The 27466-nt window shown below is 51.2% G+C and overlaps 1 protein-coding gene and 1 pseudogene across 2 annotated transcripts; both read left to right on the top strand.

Moving 5' to 3' along the window:
* The first annotated feature begins 6003 nt into the window (after window positions 1-6003).
* Window positions 6004-18566, top strand: LOC101027527 (tubulin alpha-1C chain-like; annotated as a pseudogene).
* DNAJB2 (DnaJ heat shock protein family (Hsp40) member B2) lies at window positions 18259-26431 on the top strand. Of its 2 annotated transcripts, XM_010336278.3 has the most exons (10): window positions 18261-18470; window positions 18740-18840; window positions 19559-19668; window positions 20959-21012; window positions 21165-21287; window positions 22373-22465; window positions 22663-22765; window positions 22948-23018; window positions 24163-24366; window positions 25520-26431. In XM_010336278.3, exons 2-10 carry the CDS (start codon window positions 18776-18778, stop codon window positions 25528-25530), a joined length of 834 nt encoding a protein of 277 aa, XP_010334580.1. In that variant the 5' UTR covers window positions 18261-18470; window positions 18740-18775; the 3' UTR covers window positions 25531-26431. The 2 variants fall into 2 exon arrangements, with proteins under 2 accessions (XP_003925551.1, XP_010334580.1); XM_003925502.4 differs by lacking the exon at window positions 25520-26431 and having other exon boundaries at window positions 18259-18470; window positions 24163-25113.
* The last annotated feature ends 1035 nt before the right edge of the window (window positions 26432-27466 follow it).

Genomic DNA, 27466 nt, shown 5'->3' with positions numbered 1-27466 from the left:
TTTCTGGGCATGGTGGCGTGTGCCTGTATTCCCAGCTACTTAGGAGGCTGAGGCAGGAGAATCAATTGAACCTGGGAGGCAGAGGTTGCAGTAAGCCGGGATTGTGCCACTGCACTCCAGCCTGGGCGACAGAGAGATACTCTGTCTCAAAACAAAAACAAAAACAAAACAGCCCCTGCATATCTTTCTGACTCATTATCCTGTGTTGTTTTATTCACATGCTTATTGCTATCTGAAATTTTCTTGTTTGTTTATTGTCTGTCTTGCCCAATAGATGTGCATATGGGAATGTTCTAGACAGGACAGAGTAGGACGGCACTAGATTTCATCACGCTACCCAGAATGCATGCAACTGAAAACTGATACATTGTGTATTTCTGGAATTGTCCCTTTAATATTTTCAGACCATGGTTGACCACAGGCAACAGAAACTGCAGAAAGTGAAGCTTTGGCTAAGGTGGCAAGATGGGGGTGCTACTGTGGTGGTGTTTCCAGGTGACATGAGCACCCATTTGAGGCCAGTGGCCATGCGTTCAAAACATCAGTCAGCATGGTTCTGGATTTTTCCTTTTTCTTTTTTCTTTCTTTCTTTTTATTTTTTTTTTTTTGAGATGGAGTCTCACCCTGTCGCTCAGGCTAGAGTGCAATGGTGTGATCTCGGCTCACTGCAACCTCCGCCTCCTGGGTTCAAGTGATTCTCCTGCCTTGGCCTCCTGAGTAGCTGGGATTACAGGCACCTGCCACCACACCTGGCTAAGGTTTTGTATTTTTAGTAGAGATGGGGTTTCACCATATTGGCCAGGCTGGTCTCAAATTCCTGACCTCATGATCTGCCCCCCTCGGCCTCCTAAAGTGCTGGGATTACAGGTGTGAGCCACCATACCCAACCCAGTTCTGGATTTTTCTATGGCCACTGTTTAGCTGGGCGAGTGCAGACACAGAGCTGGGGACAAAATAAATTTAACCAGGGTTCTGGTTTAGTCAAACAAGGATGCTGAAGGTAGCAGGAGGCAAGAGAGTTGAAGGATACATAAGGGAGCAACCCTGGCTGGCCATGAAACTGAAGACTGGGAGGAAGGAGATAAAGGCCGAGGAGGGGCTGCTGTGGACACTCTGCCATGTGGGAAGAGGGAAAGCAGACCCCAAGTCCCAGATGAATCTTAATTCCACCACTAATTAATCCCCATGTGACCACAGGCAGGACACTAGGGACTTCAATTTTCTTTTCTTCATCCTGGGAAAGGGAGGCCTTGCCTTGCTTACCTCAGAGTTGTTGAGGGACTCAAAGGAGATATGGGGAGAAGGTGACTTAAGAAGCTAATGCAGGCTGGGCACAGTGGCTCACGCCTGTGATCCTAGCACTTTGGGAGGCCGAGGCAGGCAGATCCCCTGAGACCAGGAGTTCGAGACCAGCCTGGCCAACATAGTGAAACCCTGTCTCTTCCAAAAATATAAAAATTAGCCGGGCCTAGTGGTGGGCATCTGTAATCCCAGCTACTCACAAGACTGAGGCAGGAGAATCGCTTGAACCTGGGAGGCGGAGGTCGCAGTGAGCCGAGATCGCACCACTGCACTCCAGCCTGGGCAACAGAGCAAGACTCCATCTCAAATAAATAAATAAATAAATAGCAGAATATAAATGCTAGAGACTAGCCCTTTATCTTCATCTTTTCTTTTCATTTCTTTGTGTGTGTGTGTGTGTGTGTGTGAGACAGTTTCTCTCTTTTTGCCCAGGCTGTTAGTGCAATGGTGCCATCTCAGCTCACTGCAACCTCCACCTCCCCAATTCAAGCAATTCTCCTGCCTCAGCCTCCAGAGTAGCTGGGATTACAGGCATGTGCCACCACACCTGGCTAATATTTTGTATTTTTAGTTGAGATAGGGTTTCTTCATGTTGGTCAGGCTGGCCTCAAACTCCCAACCTCAGTTGATCTGCCCACCTTAGCCTCCCAAAGTGCTGAGATTACAGGCGTGAGCCAGTGTGCCTGGCAAGACTAGCTTTTTTAATTAAGAATTTTGTCAGGCCGGGCACGGTGGCTCAAGCCTGTAATCCCAGCACTTTGGGAGGCCGAGGCGGGTGGATCACGAGGCCAAGAGATCGAGACCATCCCGGTCAACATGGTGAAACCCCTTCTCTACTAAAAATACAAAAAACTTAGCTGGGCATGGTGGCGCATGCCTGTAATCCCAGCTACTCAGGAGGCTGAGGCAGGAGAATTGCTTGAACCCAGGAGGCGGAGGCTGTGGTGAGCCGAGAACGCGCCATTGCACTCCAGCCTGGGTAACAAGAGCGAAACTCCGTCTCAAAAAAAAAAAAAAAAAAAGGAATTTTGTCTAAGACCATTGGGAGACTTTTTTTGTGATGTAAGGCCAGGCTAGAGCAGCAGTGACTTGCCATGGGCTAGGAGGAGACATTTAGGAAGAGTCTCAAGGTCCTGCTCATCCTCTTGCTTTGCCCTTAGAGAGCAGCAGCCATTCTGGACTAAGTACGTAAGAAAGGTTACCTTGTTTGGACCTCGCAATACTACCTCTCCCCATTCTCCAGATGGGAACATGGAGAAAAAAAGAAGTTAAGTGCTAGCAGGTATCAGAGGTGGGGTTAAAACCAAGCTCTAGGTTGCTTGTTCGATGATATTCAGAGTTTCCATGCAGGATGTCCTGAGGCTTGATCTCTTGGCCGAGGACTCATTATTTCTGGATAATTGCAGACATCTTCTTAGTCCCACCCACATTTGACTGACAGCCCTCACCAACCCTAGGGCACGGGAGTACTGGGTTTGATGGATGGGGTTGGTGCTGGAGCCTTGATTTCTAAATCCTCTCCCACCTGTGAAGTGTAGGCTGTGCCATGAGGAGATGGGATTGCATGACTGACAACAGATACCATGTACCCAGGGGCCTGGATACCTGTGTGGAGTCACTAGCCCTGGACCCTCCTCTGCCCACGCCAGCTGTTCCCCTGTTTGGGCGCAGGCCCAGTGCTTGCCTGGTGCTCCTTAACCAAGTCAACAGGCTTGCCCTCCCTGGCTGTTTCTAAAAACATTCACCTGCTGGCAGCCACCCAGAGAGTATAAGGAGGCTGGCTGGCCGCTCCAGGTCTCACACAGATCCATCCTTGCTCACTATCCTGCAGTAGACAGACAAACAGGACCCCAGCCAGCCCCTGTCCAGGCAGCATGGTGAGCAGAAAGGGCCTGGTGGAGGGGAGGGGGCTGAGCATGCAAGTAAGAGTCCCAGTGGGCCCAAGCTATCTGGCATGAAGCTATCTGGAGAGTCCAGATGTTGATGGGGCTACAGTATGTGGTAAGGTGGGGAGAGGGAAAGAGACTTCCAGATGTGGCTGTGGTCCCCAAATGTGCAGATGTGGGGGGCATTACAGGGGGTAGGGAAGGAAAGGTCAATGGTAACCAGGATGAGCCTAGGCGCAGGGGCAGGGCTGCTGAGGGGGTCTGAACTTAGGGGCGGGGAGTGTCAGGGAAGCAGGACCTGAGCACAAAGTGTAGGCGCTTTCCTCTGCTGGCTGAGAATCTCCAGACCCTTGGTCTTGCCACAGGTTCACTGTTGGACTGTGGTCCCACCTTCCCACCACAGGGAGACATCCTCCATAGAAGCTTCTCCCCTCTGGTTCCTCCCTCCGCCCTGCCCATCTGCTGTGCCTTTGTCTGACTTCTCATGTTAGTTGCAAATCAGTGGGGAGAGGAAGGAGAGGGAAAAGGGGGTGCTTCTATCTGTCAAGAGCTGGCTGTGCCTGGGGCTCATATGATATCTTTTACTCACCTTCATATCAGGCAGGATAGAAGAACAGTTAAGAGCATGGTTGGTGCCAGGCTGTCCCTGCTCTAAACATTCTTAGTTTTGCTCATGACCTTGAGCAAGCTACTTGACTCCTCTGAGGGTCAATTTCCTCATCTATAAATTGGGGGCAACAAAACTACCTACCTAAGGTGTATGTGGTAAAGATTAAATGAGATAGTGTGTGTAAAGTGCCACCTTCACCTGGCACCTAATTAGTGCTTAACAAGTAGAACTAAGCAACATAACAACACAGCCTGCTGGGTATGAGATTCTTCTCTTTCTAGTCATGAAAAAGGTGCTAGGGAAGCTGAGGTGAAATGACTTGTACTGGGTCACAGAGAGACGGGGGTTTGAGGCCAGGTCTGTGTGACTCCAGAGACTGAGTTCTTTGCCCCAAACCTGCTGCCCCACAGTGTGAGGCCTCATTCCTGGAGAGGCTAGAGACACCTTCCATGGAGTAGCAGTTCTGGGGGCCAGGACAATGTCTGGATCTGTGGACGGTGCTGGCTGGACAGGCTCAGAGGTGTAGCACCAGGCAGGTGATTGGTGAGCCAAGGCAGGCTCGGGACTGGACCCACCTGGGATTTCTCCAGTCCTTGAGGTCTCAGCTCAACTCATTTCTTTTTTCTTTCTTTCTTTTCTTTCTTTCTTTCTTTCTTTCTTTCTTTCTTTCTTTCTTTCTTTCTTTCTTTCTTTCTTTCTTTCTTTCTTTCTCTTTCTTTCCTTCCTTCCTTCCTTCCTTCCTTCCTTCCTTCCCTCCCTCCCTCCCTCCCTCCCTTCCTTCCTTCCTTCCATTCTTTCCTTCTTTTAGATGGAGTCTCACTCTGTTGCCTGGGCTTTAGTGCAGTGGTGCAATCTCGGCTCACTGCCACCTCCGCCTCTGGTTTCAAGCAATTCTCCTGTCTTAACCTCCTGAGTAGCTGGGATTACAAGTATGCACCATTTTTGTATTTTTAGTGGAGAGGAGGTTTCACCATGTTGGCCAGGTGGGTCTCTAACTCCTGACCTCAAGTGATCCACACACCTCGGCCTCCCAAAGTGCTGGGATTACAGGTGTGAGCCACTGCACCTGGCCTCAACTCATCAGGGACTGGGGGTGGAAAATTGGAAGGGGAACCCTTGTGTGTATTAGGCAGGGGGCCAGGCACTGCATGCATTCTTTCATTTAATCCTAATAGTTTTTCTAGGAGGGGGCTCTAATTATTGTCCACATTTCAAAAGGAGAACATTGACAAAGAGGTTAAAGACTTTTACTCAAGACAAGTAGAGAAGTAATGGGGCTGGAATAAAGATTATTTATGGATGAATCCCAGTCATCTAAAAATCATGAAAAGTCAAGTCCCTGTGATATTAAAAAATAGTCAGTGAAGTGCTACATTTATGGAGAAGGCACCCTAATTAAAGAATTAAGAAATATTCCAGGAATGCAAAAAGGTATAAAGAATAATGTGATAGGCTGGGCACAGTGGCTCATGCCTGTAATCTCAGCACTTTTGGGAGGCCAAGTCAGGTAGACTGCTTGACCCCAGGAATTTAAGACCTGCCTGGGAAAGATGGCGAGACCTGTCTCTACAAAAAAATTAAAAACTTAGCCAGGCATCGTGGTGCATGCTTGTAGTCCCAGCTTCTTGGGAGGCTGAGATGGGAGGATCCCTTGAGCCCAGGAGTCCGAGGCTGCTACAGTGAGCTGTGATCACATTGCTGTACTCCAGCCTGGGCAACAAAGCGAGAGTCTGTCTCAAGAAAAAAAAAAAAAAAGAATAATATGATGAACAGCAGCTATCAAGCTTACAAAATAGAATCTGTCTCCAATTGCATCTACCTGCTTCCCCTGCCAGAGAACGCCATTATTCCAGATTTGAAGTTAATGGTCTCCTGTGCTTTATCTTTGGACTATTTCCCCTTGCTTCCCTCACCAATGGACACAGGTGGGTTGATTATCTTGCTCTTCTAGATTCATTGGATCCCTTCAATGTTCCTCATCGAGACAGACACTGAGTAAGACTCTATAATCTCATAACTTCCCACATCTTCTGCTTCCCCAAGGAGTTTGGCCTGGACCCTAGAGCCAATGCCTGCTGCTCCTCCATGCCACCAGTAAATGCTTAGACACAGGAGGTGAGGCAAGCAGAGCAGAGTCCAGCAACCTTGGCCCTCAGCCAGAGAGCCACTCAAGGAAGGCAGGCAGGAGCCATGTCCAGGCATGATATGTTTCCCTCTGCCAAGGCCGTTCTCTGCCCTTTGCCCACTCAGTGTGAGTGCATCTCAGTCCACATGGGGCAGGCTGGTGTGCAGATTGGCCACACCTGCTGGGAGCTCTACTGCCTGGAGCATGGGATTCAGCCTGATGGGCAGATGCCCAGTGACAAGATCATCAGGGGAGGGAATGAGGCTTTCTACACCTTTTTTAGTGAAACTGGGGCTGGGAAACAGGTGCCCCAGGCAGTGTTTGTGGATCTAGACCCCACCATGATTATTGAGTGTTGATCAGTCCCAGTCATGACCTTGTCCCTGGGTACCACAGCAAGTCTTACACCATAACTGCAGAGCACTGGAGTTTGTGGTATAGCTTCCCAGTTGCTGCAGTCAATTAGAACTCCAAATGTACAGAATCATCATGTTACTCAGCTCCTGAGTCTGTAGGCCACTCCAGATCCCTTTCTGTGGGAAGTAGAAAAGTTCCTTTTTAAAGTTTCCTTTCTTGTTAAATCATAAGTGTGCTAATAACTTTGTTAAGCCCTATCCTATGTAGCTATTAGATATGCCATGCTTACAGGCATGTAGTGCATTCTATGTCCTTGTACTTTAACCAAGATATCTGTGCTGGACATGTTCACAGGTAGGTCCCAGCTCTCCATTGCTTTTATCTGTTTAGAATAGTTTTGCCAATTGGGTTTTACTTTAGATTGTAAGGTCTGGCTCCAGCCAACGGAGATCAGACACAGCTGTAAGGATGATCCCAAATGTGTAAAAGATAAATTTGTGTGTTTTTCTTTGTTCTTTGTACTCTCATGGCAAGATAGCTAGTGAGAGTTCCCTTCCTGAAGTCTAGGAAGTAAAAATTGTGTTGCTGAAAGATCCTTTGTCTCAGTGCTAATTTTTCTTTGCAGCACCGAGCATCTATTTCCAACATCTATTTCTAATACTTTCCTTATTGAAAAGCACATCCAAGCAGCACACATACATCCAAGCAGATAATAGCAGCAGCCTGAATGCAGAACCTGGGACCTGGTGATCCCACTTCCTTGGGGTACCCTGGGGCTCCAGCAGCTGGATCCCAAAGGGAGGTGGGGCCCAAAACTCTGCCCATTGCCGATGAAGTTCAAACAGGCACATACTGCCGGCTCTTCCATCCAGAGCAGCTCATCACAGGCAAGGAAGATGCTGCCAATAACAATACCCAGGGTCACTACACCATTGGGAAGGAACTCATTGACCTGGTACTGGACTGGATTTGGAAGCCAGTGAGGAAAGGACTGAGGGCTGGGGCAGGGGGGATGACTCTGGATTCCTGTTGTGAGGTAGTCTGGAGACCAGATTGGGGAAGGATAGCTTCAGCCTCCGGTAGAAACACAAAGGATCAGAACCATTGAGGAGAGGCCTTGCACTCTGATCAGGGGGACAACTGTAGGTTCCAGGCTGGAGCTGGTGTCTCCTTTATCTCTGAAGTGGCTGGCCTGGTGCTAGGCAGGGTGTCCATTAAGGCTAACATGTTGATGGGCTGCCTGGCCAAGTTGTGGGGGTCCATAAGCATTTCCAGAACATCACCTTGTGTTACAAGAATGTGGGCAGAAGTCCCTGTGCAAACCAGGGATTCAAAGAACGTCAGCAAAGGCTCTGTGATTGGCTTTGGCTCCTACGAAGGATGGGGATGAGATTCCTGGATTGTTGATCTTAGTAGAGAAGCCCTCCAGAAATATCCAAAGTTAAATCAAGGGGGAATGCATGTGATGGTGGTTGGGGGCAGGTTGGCAAGTTATGATGATGAAAAGATGAGGAAGCCCTGGAGTCCTGTGCACTGGTCAGCCTAGACAGCCAACTCCACCCACCATCACACCCCTCTTTCTCAGTATACAAGAGAGCTGTGTGTTAAGGATCTCAGGAGATTTCAGAGGAAGAGGGACAGGGAGAAGAAAAGCATCCTCACAGGGAGGATCCTCCCTGTGAGGATCTCTTCTGTGCTCTTGGAAAAGTCTTCCGAGGATTTCATGAAACTTTTGGATATTTAAAACAGCACAAGTTGTTTCTTTCCTGTCCATCAGCTGTGCTCCATGCCACATTTCTCCTCCCCTTCAGGGCTTCCTGGTGTTCCACAGCTTTGGCGGGGGCACTGGCTCTGGCTTCACCTCACTCCTGATGGAGCGGCTCTCTGTTGACTATGGCAAGAAATCCAAGCTGGAATTCTCCATCTACCCAGCATCCCAGGTGTCTATAGCTGTGGTCGAGCCCTATAACTCTTATCCTGACCACCCACACCACCCTGGAACACTCAGACTGTGCCTTCATGGTGGACAACGAAGCTATCTATGACATCTGCCGCCGCAACCTAGACATCGAGCGCCCAACCTACACCAACCTCAATCGCCTCATCAGCCAAATCGTCTCCTCCATCACAGCTTCCCTGCGCTTTGACGGGGCCCTCAATGTGGACCTGACAGAGTTCCAGACCAACCTGGTGCCCTACCCTCGCATCCACTTCCCCCTGGCCACCTATGCACCAGTCATCTCTGCAGAAAAGGCATACCATGAGCAGCTGTCGGTGGCCGAGATCACCAATGCCTGCTTTGAGCCTGCCAACCAGATGGTCAAGTGTGATCCCCGGCACGGCAAGTACATGGCCTGCTGCCTGCTGTACCGTGGAGATGTGGTGCCCAAAGATGTCAACGCTGTCATTGCCGCCATCAAGACCAAGCGCAGCATTCAGTTTGTGGACTGGTGCCCCACAGGCTTCAAGGTTGGTATCAACTACCAGCCTCCCACTGTGGTGCCTGGGGGTGACCTGGCCAAGGTGCAGTGTGCTGTGTGCATGCTGAGCAACACGACCACCATCGCCGAGGCCTGGACTCGCTTGGACCACAAATTCGACCTGATGTGTGCCAAGAGGGCGTTTGTGTACTGGTATGTGGGTGAGGGCATGGAGGAGGGCGAGTTCTCCGAGGCCCGTGAGGATATGGCTGCCCTGGAGAAGGATTACGAGGAGATGGGCATGCATAGCATGAAGTTGGGGGAAGAAGGGAAAAGGGAGCCTAATACTAGGGTAATACTGCGTGTCTGTCCTACATAAAGTGCTGTGGCCTTATTGTCTCACGAATGTCTTTTTCTCTTGGGAAAAACCATAGGGGGAGGGCTTCTTCTCCATGAGAGATAGGAACGCTGGTGTCTTAGCCTCGATTCCCCAGAAAGCAGATCTGATTTTAGATTTCATTACAGAGTGCAATTACAGCGAACAGAATGGGGGCCAAGGGAAGTAAAGCACATAAGGAGGAACAATTCACCCTAGAGAAAATGCAGCTGAATAAATGGCATCTCAGAACCATCCTTGGGTGAGTGGGCAGGAGAGGGGGTGGGGGTGGGGCTTATGCACAGGCTCTATTCTTCCATTGGTTAAAGCTGTACCCCACCAAGCATCAACTCCCCTGCATGTCTGGATTGCACACACTTGGGCTGCAGAGTCATCAGGAAGCCCTGAGAGAGGAGGAGGTGCTGTTAAGTTGCACATATGTGAAGTCGGTGGGAACCCACATAGAGCCGCAACAAGAGCCTGGTGAGTCCAGGAGGACCCGAAGCAATCCTTAATCTAGTGCCTGCTAGCCCATCCTACCATCTAGAGGCTTGTCTTCTCCAGGCAGGAGGTTGGGGTAAGAGAGAGTCCTGATGCTGGTGTTGATTGAGGCAGAAGAGTGGCGCAGTGGTGGCCATAGAGGGGTAATGGCTTGTGAGGGTTGGAGGCTTACCTCCCAGTAATCTCTGTCAACACCCACCACTTTTTTTTAGATGGAGTTTTGCTTATGTTGTTCAGGCTGGAGTGCAATGGCATGGTCTCGGCTCACTGCAACCCATGCCTCCTAGATTCAAGCGATTTTCCTGCCTCAGCCTCCCAAGTAGCTGAGATTACAGGCATGCGCCACCACACCCAGCTAATGTTATGGGTTATTTTATTTTATTTTTTAATTTAATTTAATTTTATTTTATTATTTTATTTTATTTTATTTTTTGTTTTTGAGACGGAGTTTCGCTCTTGTTACCCAGGCTGGAGTGCAATGGCGCAATCTCGGCTCACCGCAACCTCCACCTCCTGGGTTCAAGCAATTCTCCTGCCTCAGCCTCCTGAGTAGCTGGGATTACAGGCACGTGACACCATGCCCAGCTCTTGTTACCCAGGCTGGAGTGCAATGGCGCGATCTCGGCTCACTGCAACCTCCGCCTCCTGGGTTCAGGCAATTCTCCTGCCTCAGCCTCCTAAGTAGCTGGGATTACAGGCACGCGCCACCATGCCCAGCTAATTTTTGTATTTTTAGTAGAGACGGGGTTTCACCGTGTTGACCAGGATGGTCTCGGTCTCTTGACCTCGTGATCCACCCGCCTCGGCCTCCCAAAGTGCTGGGATTACAGGTGTGAGCCACCGCGCCCGGCCTAATGTTATGTTTTTAGTAGAGACAGGGTTTCACCATGTTGGTCAGGCTGGTCTCCAACTCCTGACCTCAAGTGACCCACCAGCCTTGGCCTCCCAAAGTGCTGAGGTTATAGGTATGAGCCACTGTGCCTGGACCTGAAATTTGCCACTTTTTAGTAAAGACGGTTGACTTTTTACAGTCCTGTGGCATTATGCGTGTGCAGCTTCATGTTCCCACTCCCAAACAGATGGCAAACTTTAAATCCTTTCCCATGGATTTCTGGAGCCCCTGTTGGGCTGAAGGACGGCTTAACCACTGGAGATGTTGCAACCAGGACAATCCTCACCCTACTCCAGGAGAGAATCATTTTAGAGTGTCACCCTTGGCTCTCTTCTTCCTGTAGTCTCCTTTCTCCAAACTTCGTGTCACTTCCCAAGATTGGATGCTGGGACAGTAACCCAAAAGTTAGCAACACCAGGACACTGCTGTTATCCCCTAGGGCTGGAGGATGTGATGTGATCACAGGGCCTTGGGCCTGGGACCACTGGGTGAGAGCTGGGATGCCCAGAAGGAGCAGGAAGGACCAAAGATGGAAGGATATTTGGCAGGATTTCAGAGCCAAGGGGAGACACAACCACACCTGATTTAGAGAGGGTGAGAAATACCCTGGCTTCTCTCTCCCTCTCAGCCTCAATCTCCAGCCAGTAATTCCCACTTGCTGTACCTAGACAGTAGCCAGATAGCAAGGGGGTCAGGGCAAAGGGTATGCAGCTCTTCAGAACACAGAGCAGGGTGGGCAATGTGGGGAAAAGGATCCCAGAGAAAAAGGGGAAATCACTGCATACCACCCCACTAAGTCCAACCCTAAGATGCCACTCAGGGCCTATAGGGGGTGAAAACAGAAATGGAGGAAGTTCTCTTCCTTGTCCGGTTTTTATCACCAGTCCCTGTCACTCTCATTCTAATAATTATTTTGTAGTAAGTTGAGGATGGAGTGGAAGCAACAGGATGGGAGGATTGGTTGGGGGGCATTGGAGAAGACGGACATGCTCAGCTCAGCAGTATCCTCCCTCTTATATATATATTTAAATATATATACATATATTTGAGATGGAGTCTCCAGGCTGGAATGCAGTGAGCTATCTCAGCTCGCTGCCACCTCCACCTCCCGGGTTCAAGTGATTCTCCTGCCTCAGCCTCCCAAGTAGCTGGGATTACAGGTGCCCACCACCACACCTGGCCAAAGTGATCCGCATATCTTGGTCTCCCAAAGTACTGGGATTACAGGCATCAGCCACTTCGCCCAGCCCAAGGGGTGTATTTAGAAGCCCATTTTGGTGGAATAGCTCAGCTATATCTTCCAATTCCCTTTTTTTTTTTTCACCAGAAAGGCCAACTTTTTAAATTTTTTATTTTTTGAGACAGCTGTGTCACTCAGGTTGGAGTGCAAAGGTGTGATCACAGCTCCCTGCAGCCTTGACCTTCTGGGCTCAAGCAATCCTCCTGCCTCAGCCTCCCAAATAGGGACCACAGATATGTGCCACCACACCCAGCTAATTTTTAATTTTAATTTTTGTAGGGGCTGGGCACAGTGGCTCATGCCTGTAATCCCAGCACTTTGGGAGGCCAAGGTGGGTGGATCACCTGAGGTCAGGAGTTTGAGACCAGCCTGGCCAACATGGGGAAACCTCATCTCTACTAAAAATACAAAAATTAGCCAGGTGTGGTGGCTCATGCCTGTAATCCCAGCTACTCGGGAGGCTGAGTGAGGCAGGAGAATTGCTTGAGCCCAAGAGGCAGAGGGGGCAGTCAGCTGAGGTAGTGCCACTGCACTCCAGCCTGGGTGATAGAGCGAGACTCCCCCTTGAAATAAATAAAATAAAATAAAATAAAATAAAATAAAATAAAATAATACTTTTGTAAGAAGGGGATCTCACTATGTAGCCCTGGCTGGTCTCGAACTCCTGGGCTCAAGCAATTCTCCCACCTTGGCCTCCCAAAGTGTTGGGATTACAAGCATGAGCCACCATGACTGGCATGGCATGATATTAAATCTCCATATATTTGACTTATGTGTCTTTCTGTCAACTGGTTTAAAACTTAAAAAGGGAAGAGTGTGTTACTCTGGGAGCCCTTTACACCCCACAGAAATAGTCATCATTTAGTGAGCATCTACTCTGTGTTAGGTCCTGCATCCATAAGCTCTTGTTTAATCCTGAGGTTAGTACAGTTATACCCATAGGAACAGAAGCTCTCAGACAGGCCTCAAGATTGTTCTTCATTGTTCTACTCTCAACACTCCAATGTTTCCCGGCATATTAGATGATTATTATTTGTTGGATGAACTTGTTCAATCAACATCTATTTTACAGATGTGGAGACTGAGACTTAAAGATTCACCCAAGGTGGTAAATGGAAGAGTCGGGATTCAAATCCAGGTTAGCCTTCGTTAAATCATATGTTGCTGCCCCTCCTTCCCTTTTTCTTAGGTCCCTTTACTTCCTGCCCACAGTGGTTCCGGGCATCTCTTCAGATGCCACCTCTTCTGGGCCTGCCAGTTCCCCAGTGCCCAGACAGTGACTCAGGTGCCTCAAGGGCAGGGAGGGACTGATGCTTTATACTGCCCTGCCCAATCTCTGGGATGGAAGGCATCCATGTAGAGGGGAGAGTCCCAGCTTCTGGGTCTGAATGGGAGCAGAGACTTTTTTGGGGCCAGGTTTTGGGGCTATCAGTGCCTTTGGAAAACACCCTCCAACATCTCCTAGGAGGTGGTGAGGGCCAGGGAGAGGTCAGGAGAGAGGGTAGGGAGGGAGGCGAGATCTTCACTTGCCAAGATGGCTGGGGACCCAGAGAGGCAGCTCGTCTCCCTTCCTATCTGCTGAACCAGCCACCCTACCCTGGGCAGCTGTATGGCATCTCCATGAAGCCTCCCTGCTAGTAATACTCTGCTGGCAGGCCCTGGCAGGCCTGGGTTGGACTGGGTGTGGGTGTGGAGAGATGGTAACCCGGATCTCCTGGGGCAGCTGGGAGCACCACCCAGCCTGGCTCCTGAGGACTCCCTCAGCGCAGGAAATTCTTTCATCCCTGACACTTCTAAAGCCAAGGTACAATTACCTCCTGCAGGCAGACAGAAGAGACAGGTCCCCAAACTCAGATTCCACCCAACAAATTTATTCCCTGGGCTCTGATGTGTCAGGAACACGCCCAGCTTCAAAGCTGTGCTGTCATCATTGCCTCCTTCTGGAATGCCAGGTCTCCCTGCTTGTCTCAATGTTACCATTCCTTCCAACTTAGGTCACAGCTATCCAGAACCTACCCAGCCCCAGGGAGCTCTCTCTCTTCTGGATTCTTTCATTTTTTTTTTTTTTTTTTTTTTTTTGAGACGGAGTTTCGCTCGTTACCCAGGCTGGAGTGCAATGGCGCGATCTCGGCTCACCGCAACCTCCAGATTCTTTCATTTTTTAAATTTATTTTTATTTTTACAGAGACAGGGTTTCACCATGTTGGTCAGGCCGGTCTCTAACTCCTGACCTTGTGATCCGCCTGCCTTGGCCTCCCAAAGCGCTGGGATTACAGGCGTGAGCCACCACGCTTGGCCCGCTTCTGGATTCTTTCAGCACCTACCTCTGTCTCTTTCTATCCCTCGTTTGGCACTTGGCATGGGCTGCCTTGTATGACAGCACTTGGCTTCTTGTCAATGTCTTCTTTCCCTACTCAATTTTTAACAATTAATATGAATTTGAAGAGGTATTAGGGGCATATGCTTCAGAATTCAAAAAGTATCAGGTTTAGAAACAAGAAAAGCAAGTCTCTTTCATCTTGTTCCCCTCTTGGCAGCCACCACTGTTAATGTTTTGTTAGACTTCCAGAGATGTCTAACTATACATAGGGTGAATATCCCTTATCAAAAATGCTTGGGACCAGAAGTGTTTAGGATTTCAGGTGTTTTCAGATTTTGAGATATTTGCATATACATAATGAAATATCTTGGGGCTGGGACCCATGTCTAAATATGAAATTCACTTATGTTTTATATATACTTTATGCACATTGCATGAAGGGAATGTTGTATGTTTTAAATAATTTTTTTTTTTTTTTTTCTGAGATGGAGTCTTGCTCTGTTGCCCAGGCTGGAGTGCAGTGGTAGGATCTCAGCTCACTGCAACCTCCACCTCCCAGGTTCAAGCGATTATCCTGCCTCAGCCTTCCGAGTAGCTGGGATTACAGGCACGCGCCACCACGCCCAGCTATTTTTTTGTATTTTTAGTAGAGACGGGGTTTCACCATGTTGACCAGGATGGTCTCGATCTCTCGACCTCGTGATCCACCCGCCTCGGCCTCCCAAAGTGCTGGGATTATAGGCTTGAGCCACCGCGCCCGGCCCGCTAATTTTTGTATTTTTAGCAGAGACAGAGTTTCACCATATTGGCCAGGCTGGTCTCAAACTCCTGACCTTGTGATCCACCTGCCTCAGCCTCCCAAAGTGCTAGAATTACAGGCATAATGCCCAGGCTGGAGTACAATGGCATGATCTCAGCTCACTGCACATCCATCTTCCAAGTTCAAGTGATTCTCCTGCCTCAGCCCCCTGGGTAGCTGGGATTACAAGTGCCTGCCACCACACCCAGCTAATTTTTATCTTTTTAGTAGAGACAGGGTTTCACCATGTTTGCCAGGCTGGTCTCGAACTCCTGACCTCAGGTGATCTGCCCACCGCAGCCTCCCAAAGTGCTGGGATTACAGGTGTGAGCCACTGTGAAGGGCCTATGTTTTAAATAATTTTGTGCATGAAACAAAGTTTGTGTATGTGAGGTCAGGTATGGAATTTTCCACTTGTGGCATCATGTTGAGTACTCAAAAAGTTTTGGAGTTTTGAACATTTTGCATTTTGGATTTTTGGAGCAGGGATGCTCCACCTGTGCTACCATGCTTGTATGCACATTTAGTATACACTTTGTTCTACACCTTGGTTTTTCACATAACAGTAAGTCTGGAAGATGGTCCATATGCATACCATTAGCTATGCCTCATTCCTTTCGGTCACAATATAATGTTCCATTGTATAGAATACCAATATTTGTTTTGCCAGTCTGCTATTAATAGGTATTTAGATTGTTTCCAATCTTTTGCTATTAAAAAGAATGCTGGAATGCTTGTATGTATTTTTTGCACATATGTACAACCATACATTCTTTGAATTGAGATTTCTTGGTCAAATATTATGCATTTTAAATCTTGCTCTCTTTAGAAGTCACACCAGGCTGGGCAAGGTGGCTCAGGCCTGTAATCCCAACACTTTGGGAGGCTGAGGCAGGTGGATCACCTGAAGTCAGGAGTTCAAGACCAGCCTGCCCAACATGGCAAAACCCCATCTCTACTAAAAATTAGCTGGGCGTGGTGGCAAGTGCCTGTAATCTTAGGCACTCTTAGGGAGGATGAGGCAGGAGAATCACTTGAACCCAGGAGGCAGAGGTTGCAGTGAGCAGAGATCATGTGCTGGGATTACAGGCATGAGCCACGGGGCCCGGCCTGTTGTAGCTTTAGTTTACAGTTTTCTTGTGAATGACATTGAGCATCTTTTCGTATGTTTAAAAGCCAGTATTTCCTCTTCTGTGAGTTGCCTGTGCCTTTTGTCCATTTAAAAATGGCAGTTTGTCTTTTATTAGTTGAGATTTCTTTGTGAACAAAGGAAATTCAACCTTTGTCTGCTGGATGTGCTCCATATAATTTCCCTCGGTTGTCATTTGTCTATGTCCCAATTAGATTTTCATCTCCTTGAGCACAGAGACTGGAATTTCAGCTTCTTTATATTCTTATTCTTTATATATATATATATATATATATTTTAAGAGATGAGGTTTCACCATGTTGGCCAGGATGGTCTTGATCTCTTGACCTTGTGATCTGCCCGCCTCAGCCTCCAAAAGTGCTGGGATTACAGGAGTGAGCCACCGCGCCCGGCCTTTATATTCTTATTCTTAATATAACAAGACATACACAGTAGGTGCTAGACAAATGTCTGCTGGGACGGGAGAGTAAGAAGAAAAAGGCAGAGATCTGGAAAAATTGGAAAGACTTAACCCAACCACTCCTTCCTCTTATAACAAGTGTAACCCTTAGTTTTTGTGTCAGTTAGGACTCTTGTAAACAGCAGAAGCTTACTGGCAAACTGTTTCAAGTCCCCCACCCCCACCAATCATAGAGATATCGGATAGCATACAGAATCAATGCGGGGGCCGGCAAACAAGGGTCAGCAATCAGACAGGAACCCAGGGAAGCTGGGCAGCCAGCACCACAATCAAAGTTGGGCACAGGACAGCCTGTGTAGGAGGCTCCAGTCCCCTGCACCCTCCTCAGTGATTCCCCTACCCCCATCCCTCACCTGCGGCACTAGGGCTGACATTTCCTCCTCCAGACACTAGAGGCCGCTGTTGGCCCCATCGCCTCCACCGCCGACGCAGAAATGAATTCCCAACCAGTCCTGCTTCTCCGTGACTTGCTCCAGATTCAAAGTCCCAGTTGGGGGAGTTTATGTCTTCTGCTGCAACTTTAGAGCCGAGAAGTCAGGGAGAGCAAGAGTCGGGACTTGGTGGCAAATGGTGGCCTGCTTCCTATTAGGGCCCGTGCGATGGAAATTCCCCAAATGTAGGCAGGAGGTTCCCACGGTGAGCAGCCAGGAAAACAGGACACTCACAGCACCTTCTCTCACGTCCGCCTCAAGCCCTTCTCGTTGGCGAAGTGCTCCTGAGTCCCCCAGCCTAAAGCAGTTTTCTGGACTCACATAACCATTTTACTGCTTGAGCCACTCATGATGCCAGTGAGGACTGCAGTAACACCTATAATAAATGTATACCATGCCTCATTTGACTTTTAAACAACCCTAGGCACTCCCTATATTTACTGAGAAAAAAAGAGTGCTCAGAGATTTTCCCAAGTCTCGCAGTGATGCCAGGTTGTACTCTGTTTCCAAAGCCTCGGGTTTCCCAGCAGGCTACACTGATGGGCTGGTATCTTATCAAGTTCAAGCTCTGCAAAGGCAGGGCTTGGGCCACATTCTTCTTTATACGGCCTGGCAGCATCTTGAATGCAGAAAAATGCTCAGCGAATGCCTGTGGACTGGCCTGGATGGGATCAAGCAGGAGCCAGTTCTGGAAGGTTTCCTAACCCTCCCATGAGGCCTGAACCCAGGAAGCATTTTGAAGTGGAATAGGCCTACTTGGGATCAGTTTCGGAAGACTTGACCATTGCACTGTCCCCTTTACCTCACTTACCCCAAATGTGTCAAAACTGTCAACAAAAGGTTTGCATGTGTTTATTATTTATTCATCCCACCGGTAGTTTTGAACCCTGACGACTGCTCAAACAGACCGGTGAGAAAAAAACAATTCCTGCCCTGTGGAATCCACATTCTAGTGGGGAGGTAAATGGTAATCAAAAATAGTCAAACCAATAAATGCTCTAATAAAGGCTCTAATAAGCCTGATGAAGGAAATGCCATGAGATGCTGTAAAAGGCAGTTTTGACCTACTCAGGAAAGCCAGGGCAGCCTGACGGGGGACCTGGGGCTGGAGCTGGGAGCTGAAGAAGGGGGAGGAGTTAGAACGGTGCGGGTGGGGGAAGGCGGGGAGAGTGTAAGTCCTGGAGGTGGGTGAGTAAGCATGGATCATCGCGCATGTTTATAAGAAAGTAACAGAGGGACCTGAGGGCCGGGGCCTTGTTTGCAGGCTGCCCTAGTCTCCGTCCGAGCGCGTCTTGCCTAGATGGAGGCGGGGCAGCCGTCTCCCAGGTCCCAGCTGGGCTGACGTCGTCCTGGTGCAGGCCCAAAATAGCCGGCTCCGCCCTCATCTCCCGGCAGCCCCTGCAGGCCCCCCCTCCGGGGAACAGGCCGAGCTGGCCTTCTCCCGGTCTCTAGTAGTTTCCGCGCCGCTGACGCATGCCTGCGCGCACAGCTGGGCCGGCGCGTCCTACGCAGCAGCCGCGAGCCGGGCTGCGGTGCCAGACGGTTCCCGGCGGGGGGCAGGGGCGGGGCGCCGCAGGAGGCCGGGACTCCCGGCGGAGGAGGTGCGGCTGGGGGCCCGGATCAGGCTGGGGGCCCTGGGCCGGACTGCTGGAGTTGGGGAGCCCCGATGGGGCTCCCGGGCCTGGGCACCGAGATAGCCCTTGGCCTCGGCCTGCGGGGGCAGATAAGGCTGCGGGAGGGAGCCTAGTCACCGGCTGCAAGCAGAGGGCTCCGCTTCCAACTGGGAGCTCCTCCTGCCACCCTGGGGGAACTGCTGCAGCCACAGGGAGGGGCTTTTGGTTCTTTCCTCCTGACTCCTTCTCTCCTGCAGCCCCAAGGAGGCCCGCCTGACCACTGACCAGTTGCCATGGCATCCTACTACGAGATCCTAGATGTGCCGCGAAGTGCGTCCGCTGATGACATCAAGAAGGCGTAAGTGCCTCCATGTGCATCAGAGAACCTTCACCCTCCTTCAGAGTGACACCTGTGGGTGTCTGAGGTCCTTAGAAAGCACTGGGGTGGGGGGCTTCCTCCGAGTGACACCTGCAGGGAGGAAGGAGACCGCTCGTAGAGTACAAGAAGAACGTCCAGAGAGTGAAGTAGTTAGTTCTACTGGGAGCTGCACTGTGTTGTGGGTTCTTCTCCAGTGGATCCTCCCCTCATCCTCCCCGCTCCCTTACCCTCCCCTCCCTCCCTCTCCCCTCCCTTACCCTCCCCTCCCTCCCTCTCCCCTCCCTTCCCCGCCCCTCCCCTTTCCCCTCCCCTTCCCCCTAAATGTGGGCATTCTCAGGCTGCAGTGCGAAGATGCCCAGGCTCTGTGACGAGGAGGGGCCGGTGTCCATCTGCTCTTCAAGGCCACATGTGCCCCATCCTGTGCAGCCCCAGTCCAGCGAGCCCCAGGGAGGGGCTAGAGCCAGGTGTTCTCACCGTGGCATTGTATCTGCTCATACATGTGGTCCTAGCACTGGGAGGCGAGAGGGTGGAATTTGATTAAAACATCCCAGCAGAGGCAGCCCTAGCATCTGGGGTGGTTGGGGAGCCAGCGGTGAAAGGACAGCGGTGGGCTAATGGGAAAATGGGTCGTTGGGTTCCTTCGTGGGAAGTGCCTGCATTTGTCCGCGACCTTCTCCTCTGCTCTCACTTTCTGCAGGTATCGGCGCAAGGCTCTCCAGTGGCACCCAGACAAAAACCCAGATAATAAAGAGTTTGCTGAGAAGAAATTTAAGGAGGTGGCCGAGGCATATGAAGTGCTGTCTGACAGTAAGGGCGGGGTCAGGGCAGACCCAGCACATCATCCCTACCTTATATCCCAGCTCACATTTTCTTAAAGCAATGCCTCTGCCACCCTAATTTACTTGGTGCCTTTTTCCAGCCTGACATTTAAGCTCCCTCTCCCACAGGGACAGCTCAGTATCTGCTCCCCAGAGTCTGGTAGGGATGGCATGAGACCTGCAAAGGGAAGGAAGCAGGGCAGGTAACTTGTGAGCTGAGCCTCCTGCGTGCCAGGCATTGGTGGGTATCATCTCCATGAGTCCTCACAGCTGTCCTGTGAGGCAGGTTCGAGCACCCCCATTTTACAGGCAAGGAAACTGAGGCACAGAGAGGTGAAGTAACTTGCTCAAGGCCACACAGAGCTGGAATATGAATCCAGGTCTGTCTTTTTATTGATTCATTCAAAAAGCATTCACTGAATGCTGACAGTGTCCAGCACTTGCTAGGTTCTGGGGAAACTGGAGGACAAGCTGGCATTGTCCTCGCCCAGAGGGGCAGAGAAGACCAATACCCATCAGGCACACACACAGACACAGTTACAGCTTGTGAAGAGTATTCCAGAGGGAAGAAGCAGGGTGGGTGGAGTACTAGGGAATAATGTGTACCTGCTGGTGATGGTGGAAGGCCTCTCTGAGGTGATACCATTTAGGCTAAGCCCTGGTGAATAATAATGTAGTAATCATTAGGTAGCATTTATTGAACACTTCCTATGTGTCAGGCACTGTGCTAGGCAGTTTACTTGGATGGTCTCATTTTATCTTTGCAACAACCCTATGTGGTAGGTGCTGTGATGATACCCATTTTCCAGATGAAAAGAGGCCAGCTAGCCGGGTGTGGTGGCTCATGCCTGTAATCCCAGCACTCTGGGAGGCTGAGGCAGGTGGATCATGAGACCAGCCAGACCAAGATGGTGAAACCCTGTCTCTACTAAAAATACAAAAATTAGCCAGGTGTGGTGACTCACGCCTGTAATCCTAGCTACTCAGGAGGCTGAGGCAGGAGAATCGCTTGAACCCGGGAGGTGGAGGTTGCAGTGAGCCAAGCTGGTGCCATTGGACTCCAGCCTGGCTGACAGAGCAAGACTCCATATCAAAGAAAAAAAAAGCTGTGTGAAAGGCTGAGTTGCTGCTAAAACTTATAGCCCATGTCCCCTGGGTCCCCTGCTGTGCCTGCCTTCCCCCGCCAAGTGTCAGTCTTTGGACAATCCTTTGAGGGTCCTATCTTGGGAGGGGAAGCCATCCCGGAGGGAGGGTGAAGTGATCTGGTCTCTTTTTGCAGAGCACAAGCGAGAGATCTATGACCGCTATGGCCGGGAAGGGCTGACAGGGGCAGGTAGGTGGAGTGGTGGGTAGGGCAGGGGGGAGAGGGCAGGGCAGAGTCTTGCAATGGATGCTCTCTCAGGCTCCTGGCCGTGCCTCAGGTGAGGTCCCCCGGCTCAGGGCAAGATGCATGACTTAAGCTTTCTCCTCTTCCTGCCTTTCCAGGAACTGGCCCGTCTCGGGCAGAAGCTGGCAGTGGTGGACCAGGCTTCACCTTCACCTTCCGCAGCCCCGAGGAGGTCTTCCGGGAGTTCTTTGGGAGTGGAGATCCTTTTGCAGAGCTCTTTGGTGAGTGGACTCTGGAAGCCTCTGAATGGCTCAATTTCCCCTTCCAGGCCTGTTCTATCAGCTGGGAGGCCCTGAGGTAGAAGGCTGGGAGGGGACGGGAATGCCACGGACAGGAGATTTTTGTGGAGCTGGGTCCAGTGAGAGCTGGGACAGAACCTCACATGTGCCAGAACCCCCGTGATCCAACAGTGACACTTCACAGACTCACCTTATTAAATGACGACAACAATAATACATTGTTAGATCTCTACAATAACAGCCAGGAAATCGAGACAAAGCATCTTGTGACAATATTGTTATCTATAAAGCAGATACTGGTGTTTTAAAATGATTGATAGGTGCCAAATATTGTACATTTCCTAATTTTCTAGTGAACCCCGAGGGATGGGCAATTTTATCCCCATTTGCAGATGAGAAAACCAAGGCACAGCTAATAGCCCAGTCACATAGCAAATGGCAGAGCCGGACTCCTAGCTGTGCCTGCCTGTCATCACGTCACGATGATTTGCTGAACTGAAAGAGCCATCTGTCCTCCATCCCTCTTCCCCCCCTTCCTTCCTTTATTCTTTATTGTGGACGGACTTAACCAGTGAGTGTTTTTGAAGTCAACATTAAAAAGGAATTTAATTGTAAATAAGCCCAACTAAAAAGCGGAAAAGAAAAACCCTACCCAGTTGCTTAGCGGGTACTTTTTTTTTTTTTTGAGACGGAGTTTCGCTCTTGTTACCCAGGCTGGAGTGCAATGGCGCGATCTCGGCTCACCGCAACCTCTTTCTCCTGGGTTCAAGCAATTCTCCTGCCTCAGCCTCCTGAGTAGCTGGGACTACAGGCATGCACCACCATGCCCAGCTAATTTTTGTATTTTTAGTAGAGACGGGGTTTCACCATGTTGCCCAGGATGGTCTCAATCTCTTGACCTCGTGATCCACCCGTCTCGGCCTCCCAAAGTGCTGGGATTACAGGCGTGGGCCACCGCGCCTGGCAGCGGGTACTTTTTTATACTTCCAGACTTAAAAGCAGGGCCCACACACTTTTGGGGTGAAATGTCTTCACCAGATGACTGCTGACCTGTTTACTTGTTGCAGATGACTTGGGCCCCTTCTCAGAGCTTCAGAACCGGGGTTCCCGACACTCAGGCCCCTTCTTTACCTTCTCTTCCTCCTTCCCTGGTCAGTCCGGTAAGTTCTGCCCCTTCCCACTTTTGCAAGCTCTGATGCCTGGAACCCCTGGTGTGAGCTTGCTGCTTTTCCAAGCCTGTCTCTGTGTCAGGAGCCCTGCCTCCAGCAGCCCTGCGAGGAGGCCTGGAGCCTCGGTGACTCCGACAGGCAGTAGTCTTCTAACCACCTCTCCTCCTCCTCCCTTGTCCCGATGCCAGATTTCTCCTCCTCATCTTTCTCCTTCAGTCCCGGGGCTGGTGCTTTTCGCTCTGTTTCTACATCTACCACCTTTGTCCAAGGACGCCGCATCACCACACGCAGGTCAGAGCTCCTTCTGGGCCCGTAGAGGGGAGAGAGGTCTGCGGAGGAGCTGTGTTCAAATAGAAAGTTGGCTCCTTGAGGGCAGGGCCCAGCCTGTACTTTCTATGCGGTGGCCAGAACAGGGACCAGTACCTGCAGGATTTTGTCACTGCTGGTGGCCTGAACTGTGCTGTCTCTCACAGAATCACGGAGAACGGGCAGGAGCGGGTGGAAGTGGAGGAGGACGGGCAGCTGAAGTCAGTCACAATCAATGGTGAGGAGCGGCTCCACCATCCAGCCTCTGGCAGGAAGCCCCAGCTGCAACCCAGCAACCTCCTCCCCAAACTGCTGCTCTCTGAACTCCTTTAGGGCTTGGGAGGGAGTGGCAGCTACAGGTCAGACTGGTAAGATCAGAGATGGCAATGCCAGGAAGGGGGCGGAGGAGTCTCAGGGAGCCACGACCGTCACCGTAAGTGGGGTGCCTTACATTTGCAAAGCACTTTACTATTTTTAAAGCACTTCCACATATACGATATCCTCTGTATTCTTAAAGCATCTAGGGGTATAAGCAGAGCAGATGGTATCCACCCAGTTCTAATTTGGGGAGCCTGAGAGGCAGCATAAATGACCCTAACTTCCAAGTAGCCCAGGCCCAAGACTTTCCTTCCAAGTAAGGGGTAGAGCCGGGAGTTGAACTCAGGATGCACGATTCCCAGAGCAGCACTCTCCCTCTATCACCATGCTGTGCAGGGTCGTCACTAGCTAACCTTTCATACCTGCCAACTCCAGGCACTGTGCACCAAGTCCTTTACGTGGGCTGACATATTTAATCATTGGAACATTTGAGTACAAAGGCACTATCATTATTCCTGTTTTCTTTTTTGTTAAGACAGGGTCTTGCTTTGGTGCCCAGCCTGGCATGTAGTGACATGATTATGGCTCACTGCAGCCTTGATCTCCTTGGTTCAAGCAATCCTCCCACTTCAGCCCCCTGTGTAGCTGGGACTACAGGCATGTGCTACCATGCCCAGCTAATTTTTAAATATTTTTCAGAGATGGGGTCTCACTATGTTGCCCAGTCTGGCCTCGAACTCCTGGGCTCCAGTGATCCTTCTACCTTGGCCTCCCAAAGTGTTGGGATTACAGGCATGAGCCACTGTGCCCGGCCATCATTCCTACTTTCTAGATGAGGAAAGGGAGGAGTAAGGATGTTGAGTAACTTGGCCAAGGGGAGGAGCTTCTACCTGGTAGAGCTGAATACTTCCCTGTGCTCAAAATCATGACCCTATGTGCCTAAATGCATGCGTGCCAATTCCAAATGAGAGACTGTAAGTGGTCAGGGTCATTACTGCATGAGGCAGCCTGGCAGTAATACCCCTGGCCTAGGCTGGGGCCTTATGGTGGTGTGACTCTTGCAGGTGTCCCAGATGACCTGGCACTGGGCTTGGAGCTGAGCCGTCGCGAGCAGCAGCCGTCAGTCACCTCCAGGTCGGGAGGCACTCAGGTCCAGCAGACCCCTGCTTCAGGCCCCTTGGACAGTGACCTCTCTGAGGATGAGGACCTGCAGCTGGCCATGGCCTACAGCCTGTCAGAGATGGAGGCAGCTGGGAAGAAACCCGCAGGTGGGCGGGAGGCACAGCACCGACGACAGGGGCGGTCCAAGGCCCAGCACCAAGAATCAGGCGTAGGGGGAGCCCAGGAGGGTGTGAGGGGTGAAGCCACCAAACGCAGCCCATCCCCAGAGGAGAAGGCCTCTCGCTGCCTCATCCTCTGAACACCAGGCCCAACCTGACTTGGTCCAGGTCTTGACTGGGGGTCTGGCTCACTGTGGGGAGAGCAGAGAGGAGTATCCTGAGTTGTAGGAACCGGTTTTCAACTTCATGCTCCCTCCACAAGTTTCCCTCCCAGGTCGCCCTGCACCCCAGTGTGGACTTGGGATTTGCTGTGCTCAGCCCAAGGCTGATAGGTCCCTGGTGAAGCCGAGGGTGGGGGCTGTCAGGGCAGTGGAAGGGCCTGGGGAGCTGGACTGCATTTATTGGATGGGGAGCTCCAAGGGGCATTAGTAGTTTGGGCTGGGCCTTTTGTGCCCAGGTCCTCTGCCACCTGTTTTGCTGATGGTGTCCAGGAAGGAGGACTTGGCCTGGGGTTGTCTGAGCTGGAGCCAGCAGCTTCACTGGGGAGCAGCACAGGCCAAGTGGAGCCTCCTGCTCTCCTGGTCCAGCTGCAGACCCCACCCTGGTTTCTGTGCCATGCTGCACTCTGACCGTCTCTGTTGCTTCTCTTCTGGTGTTGCTTCTCCTTCCTCCCATTCTCTCTGCAACTCCCTGCGGGCCGCGTCGCTTGCTTTCACTGCTGTCTGGCTAGGACTCCCTTCTTCCTTCCTTCCCCGAGAAGGCCTCAATGTGGCAAGGAAGATGCTGGGGCCGGTAGGGCTGTGAGATCTTCTGGGGAGGCTAGCTGGGTGGGGCGGGAGCCTCTCAGCTGTCCAGATTCAGAACTGGAGCCCGCTATTCCTCCTTTCCTCTTGCTGCCTCAGCCTGCCCTCAGCCTCAGGACTAGGCAGAGGTGAGGCTGGCTCACCCTGGAGAGGTGGGATAGAGCCAGGGGGACCCAGGAGGGAGGCTAGGAGGGGACTGCTCCCGTACTGCTTCCCCACCACACATCAGGGCTTAGGGAGAGGCCGTGCGGCCAGCCCAGGTCTGCATGCTCGGCTCCATCCTCCACAGCTTGCCGCTGATGCTCTCTCCTGTCACCCCGCCCCTGCTCTCTCCCCAGATGTGTTCTGAGCTGGATGCCGGGATCCAGAGTCGCTGCACAGTTCCAACAGGACAGCGCCCTCCCCCATGTGCTGGGAGGGGACCCTCCATTCCTCTCCCTCACCCTTGCTGAGTGTAGAGCCGGGGCCTGGGTGGTGGGTGGGGGCTGGGTGGGAGGCAGCAGTAGTCTTAGCCTGTTCACTCTCTTCCTTGGGTGTTTGGTGCTGGCTCCTGGGGACTACAAATCCCAGAATGCAGTGCACCCGGCCCCATTTCTGATAGATCCTGCTTGGGGGAGTTAGTGCCTAGTTATGGAGCTGTGCATCTTGGGACATGTAGTAGCCCAGGTTGGCCTGTCACTCACTGTGTGATGGGGAGATTTTGTCTTTTGATTTATCCCTGGAGGGCCAGCAAGGTCATAGATGAAGGGGGAATGATGTGAGCCTTGGTTCCTCTGACACATCTTGCTAGCCCCAGGGTTAGAGTGGGCAGGGCAGAGCCGTGCAGCACCTGGGAGAGGTTCCCTTCCCGTGGGCAGCCTGGGGTCCCAGGAACAAGCCAGGGCCAGTAGCATGTTTGTCTGAGCAGGGCGTGGCTCCAGAAAGCTGAGGAGTATGTGCTGGCAGAGAGCTTCGAGGGCAAGGCCACCCGAGGGTGCGTGTATGTGGCGGGGCTTGGCGTGTGATGGCAGCTCCAGGCATGCCGCTGCTTGTATGGCTTTCTTTGGCCTCTGACCCTGCTGCCCATTCTTTCCAACGTCACAGACAAGCCGCCTCTCCTCCTCCCTGCCTGGGGAGCCCTATGGCCAGGGAGGGGAGTGGTGGAGCCAGCTTCTGTAACACTGAGTCTCAGAGACAAACCAAAGCCAGCTGGGCTGAGCTCAGACTAAGGGGAAAATGCTGGAAGGCAATAAAACTGTTTTGAGAGCTCGGTGGTGTGTTGGGTTCTTGTGTTCCTACTTTCCAGGGTAGCCCAGGAGAGCCCCTAAAGGACAGTGGGTGACACTTCAGGCTTCACACCTCCCTTTATGCCTGTTCAGCTAGAGGTACAGGGCTTGCCAGTAGAAGGCAGAAGTGCACTCTTTGACCAGGCTGCCCTCTCCAAGTATGTTGTAGAACCCCAAGCAATGCTTCCATTCTTTGCCTTCACCTCCTGGGGGTCCACACCGGCTTTCCCTAGCTGCCGATGTTCCCCTTATGTGGGGCCTCACCCCCTAGTACTCCGCAACACAGCTAGGACCATACTCAGTTAAGACTTGACTGAGGCTGGGCATGGTGGCTCATGCCTATAATCTCAGCACTTTGGGAGGCTGAGGAGGGTGGAACACTTGAGGCCAGATGTTTGAGACCACCCTGGCCAACATGCAAAAAAAAAAAAAAAAAAAAAAGCCAGATGTGTTGGTACATGCCTGTAATCCCAGTTATGCAGGGATGCTGAGGCAGGAGAATTGCTTGAACCTGGGAGGCAGAGAGCCAAGATTGAGGCACTGCATTCCAGCCTGGGCAACAGAGTGAGACCGTCTCAAAAAAAGAAAAAAAAAAAAAAAAAAAAGGATTTAAAGCATGGGGACTGAAAGCACAGAAAGCTGAGAACACATGGTAAAACCTTGAAACTGTCCCCCACCCTTGCCCAGGCCCACAAACTAAGCCTCTGGGCAGGTTTTATTGGCTCAGCCTGAGGCATGAGCCAGTGAGGTGGAGCAGCACGAGTCCAGCCCACCTAGGGCCCGGGTCCCAAACTCATCAGGGCCCAGGGAAGAAAAACCCAGGTACCCCTTCCCTTTCATCTCCAGCCACCATGCTGGGACAAGCACCTTTCCATTGTCAAGCAGGGTCAGGTTGCTCCCCAGGCCTCTCTTCCATTCAGGATAGGCTCTTGCTTCCCCACCAATCACCAAAGGGTCTCTATTATGTTTTTCTCAAAGCAAAGAAGCAGCCTACCCTCAAAGAGGAATTTCAAGCCTCCA

This window comes from Saimiri boliviensis, chromosome 5, assembly GCF_048565385.1.
Source record: "Saimiri boliviensis isolate mSaiBol1 chromosome 5, mSaiBol1.pri, whole genome shotgun sequence".
Lineage (NCBI taxonomy): Eukaryota > Metazoa > Chordata > Mammalia > Primates > Cebidae > Saimiri > Saimiri boliviensis.
The sequence above is the reverse complement of the archived record's forward strand: the minus strand, read 5'-3'. Positions and strand labels throughout refer to the sequence as shown.

Excerpts from the sequence above, each read along its gene's own strand:
- DNAJB2 (XM_003925502.4), top strand. The coding sequence starts at position 18,776 with ATGGCATCCTACTACGAGATCCTAGATGTGCCGCGAAGTGCGTCCGCT. Across the intron at positions 22,466-22,662 it reads CTCCTTCCCTGGTCAGTCCG|ATTTCTCCTCCTCATCTTTC; the intron begins GTAAGTTCTGCC and ends TCCCGATGCCAG. Across the intron at positions 23,019-24,162 it reads GAAGTCAGTCACAATCAATG|GTGTCCCAGATGACCTGGCA; the intron begins GTGAGGAGCGGC and ends TGACTCTTGCAG.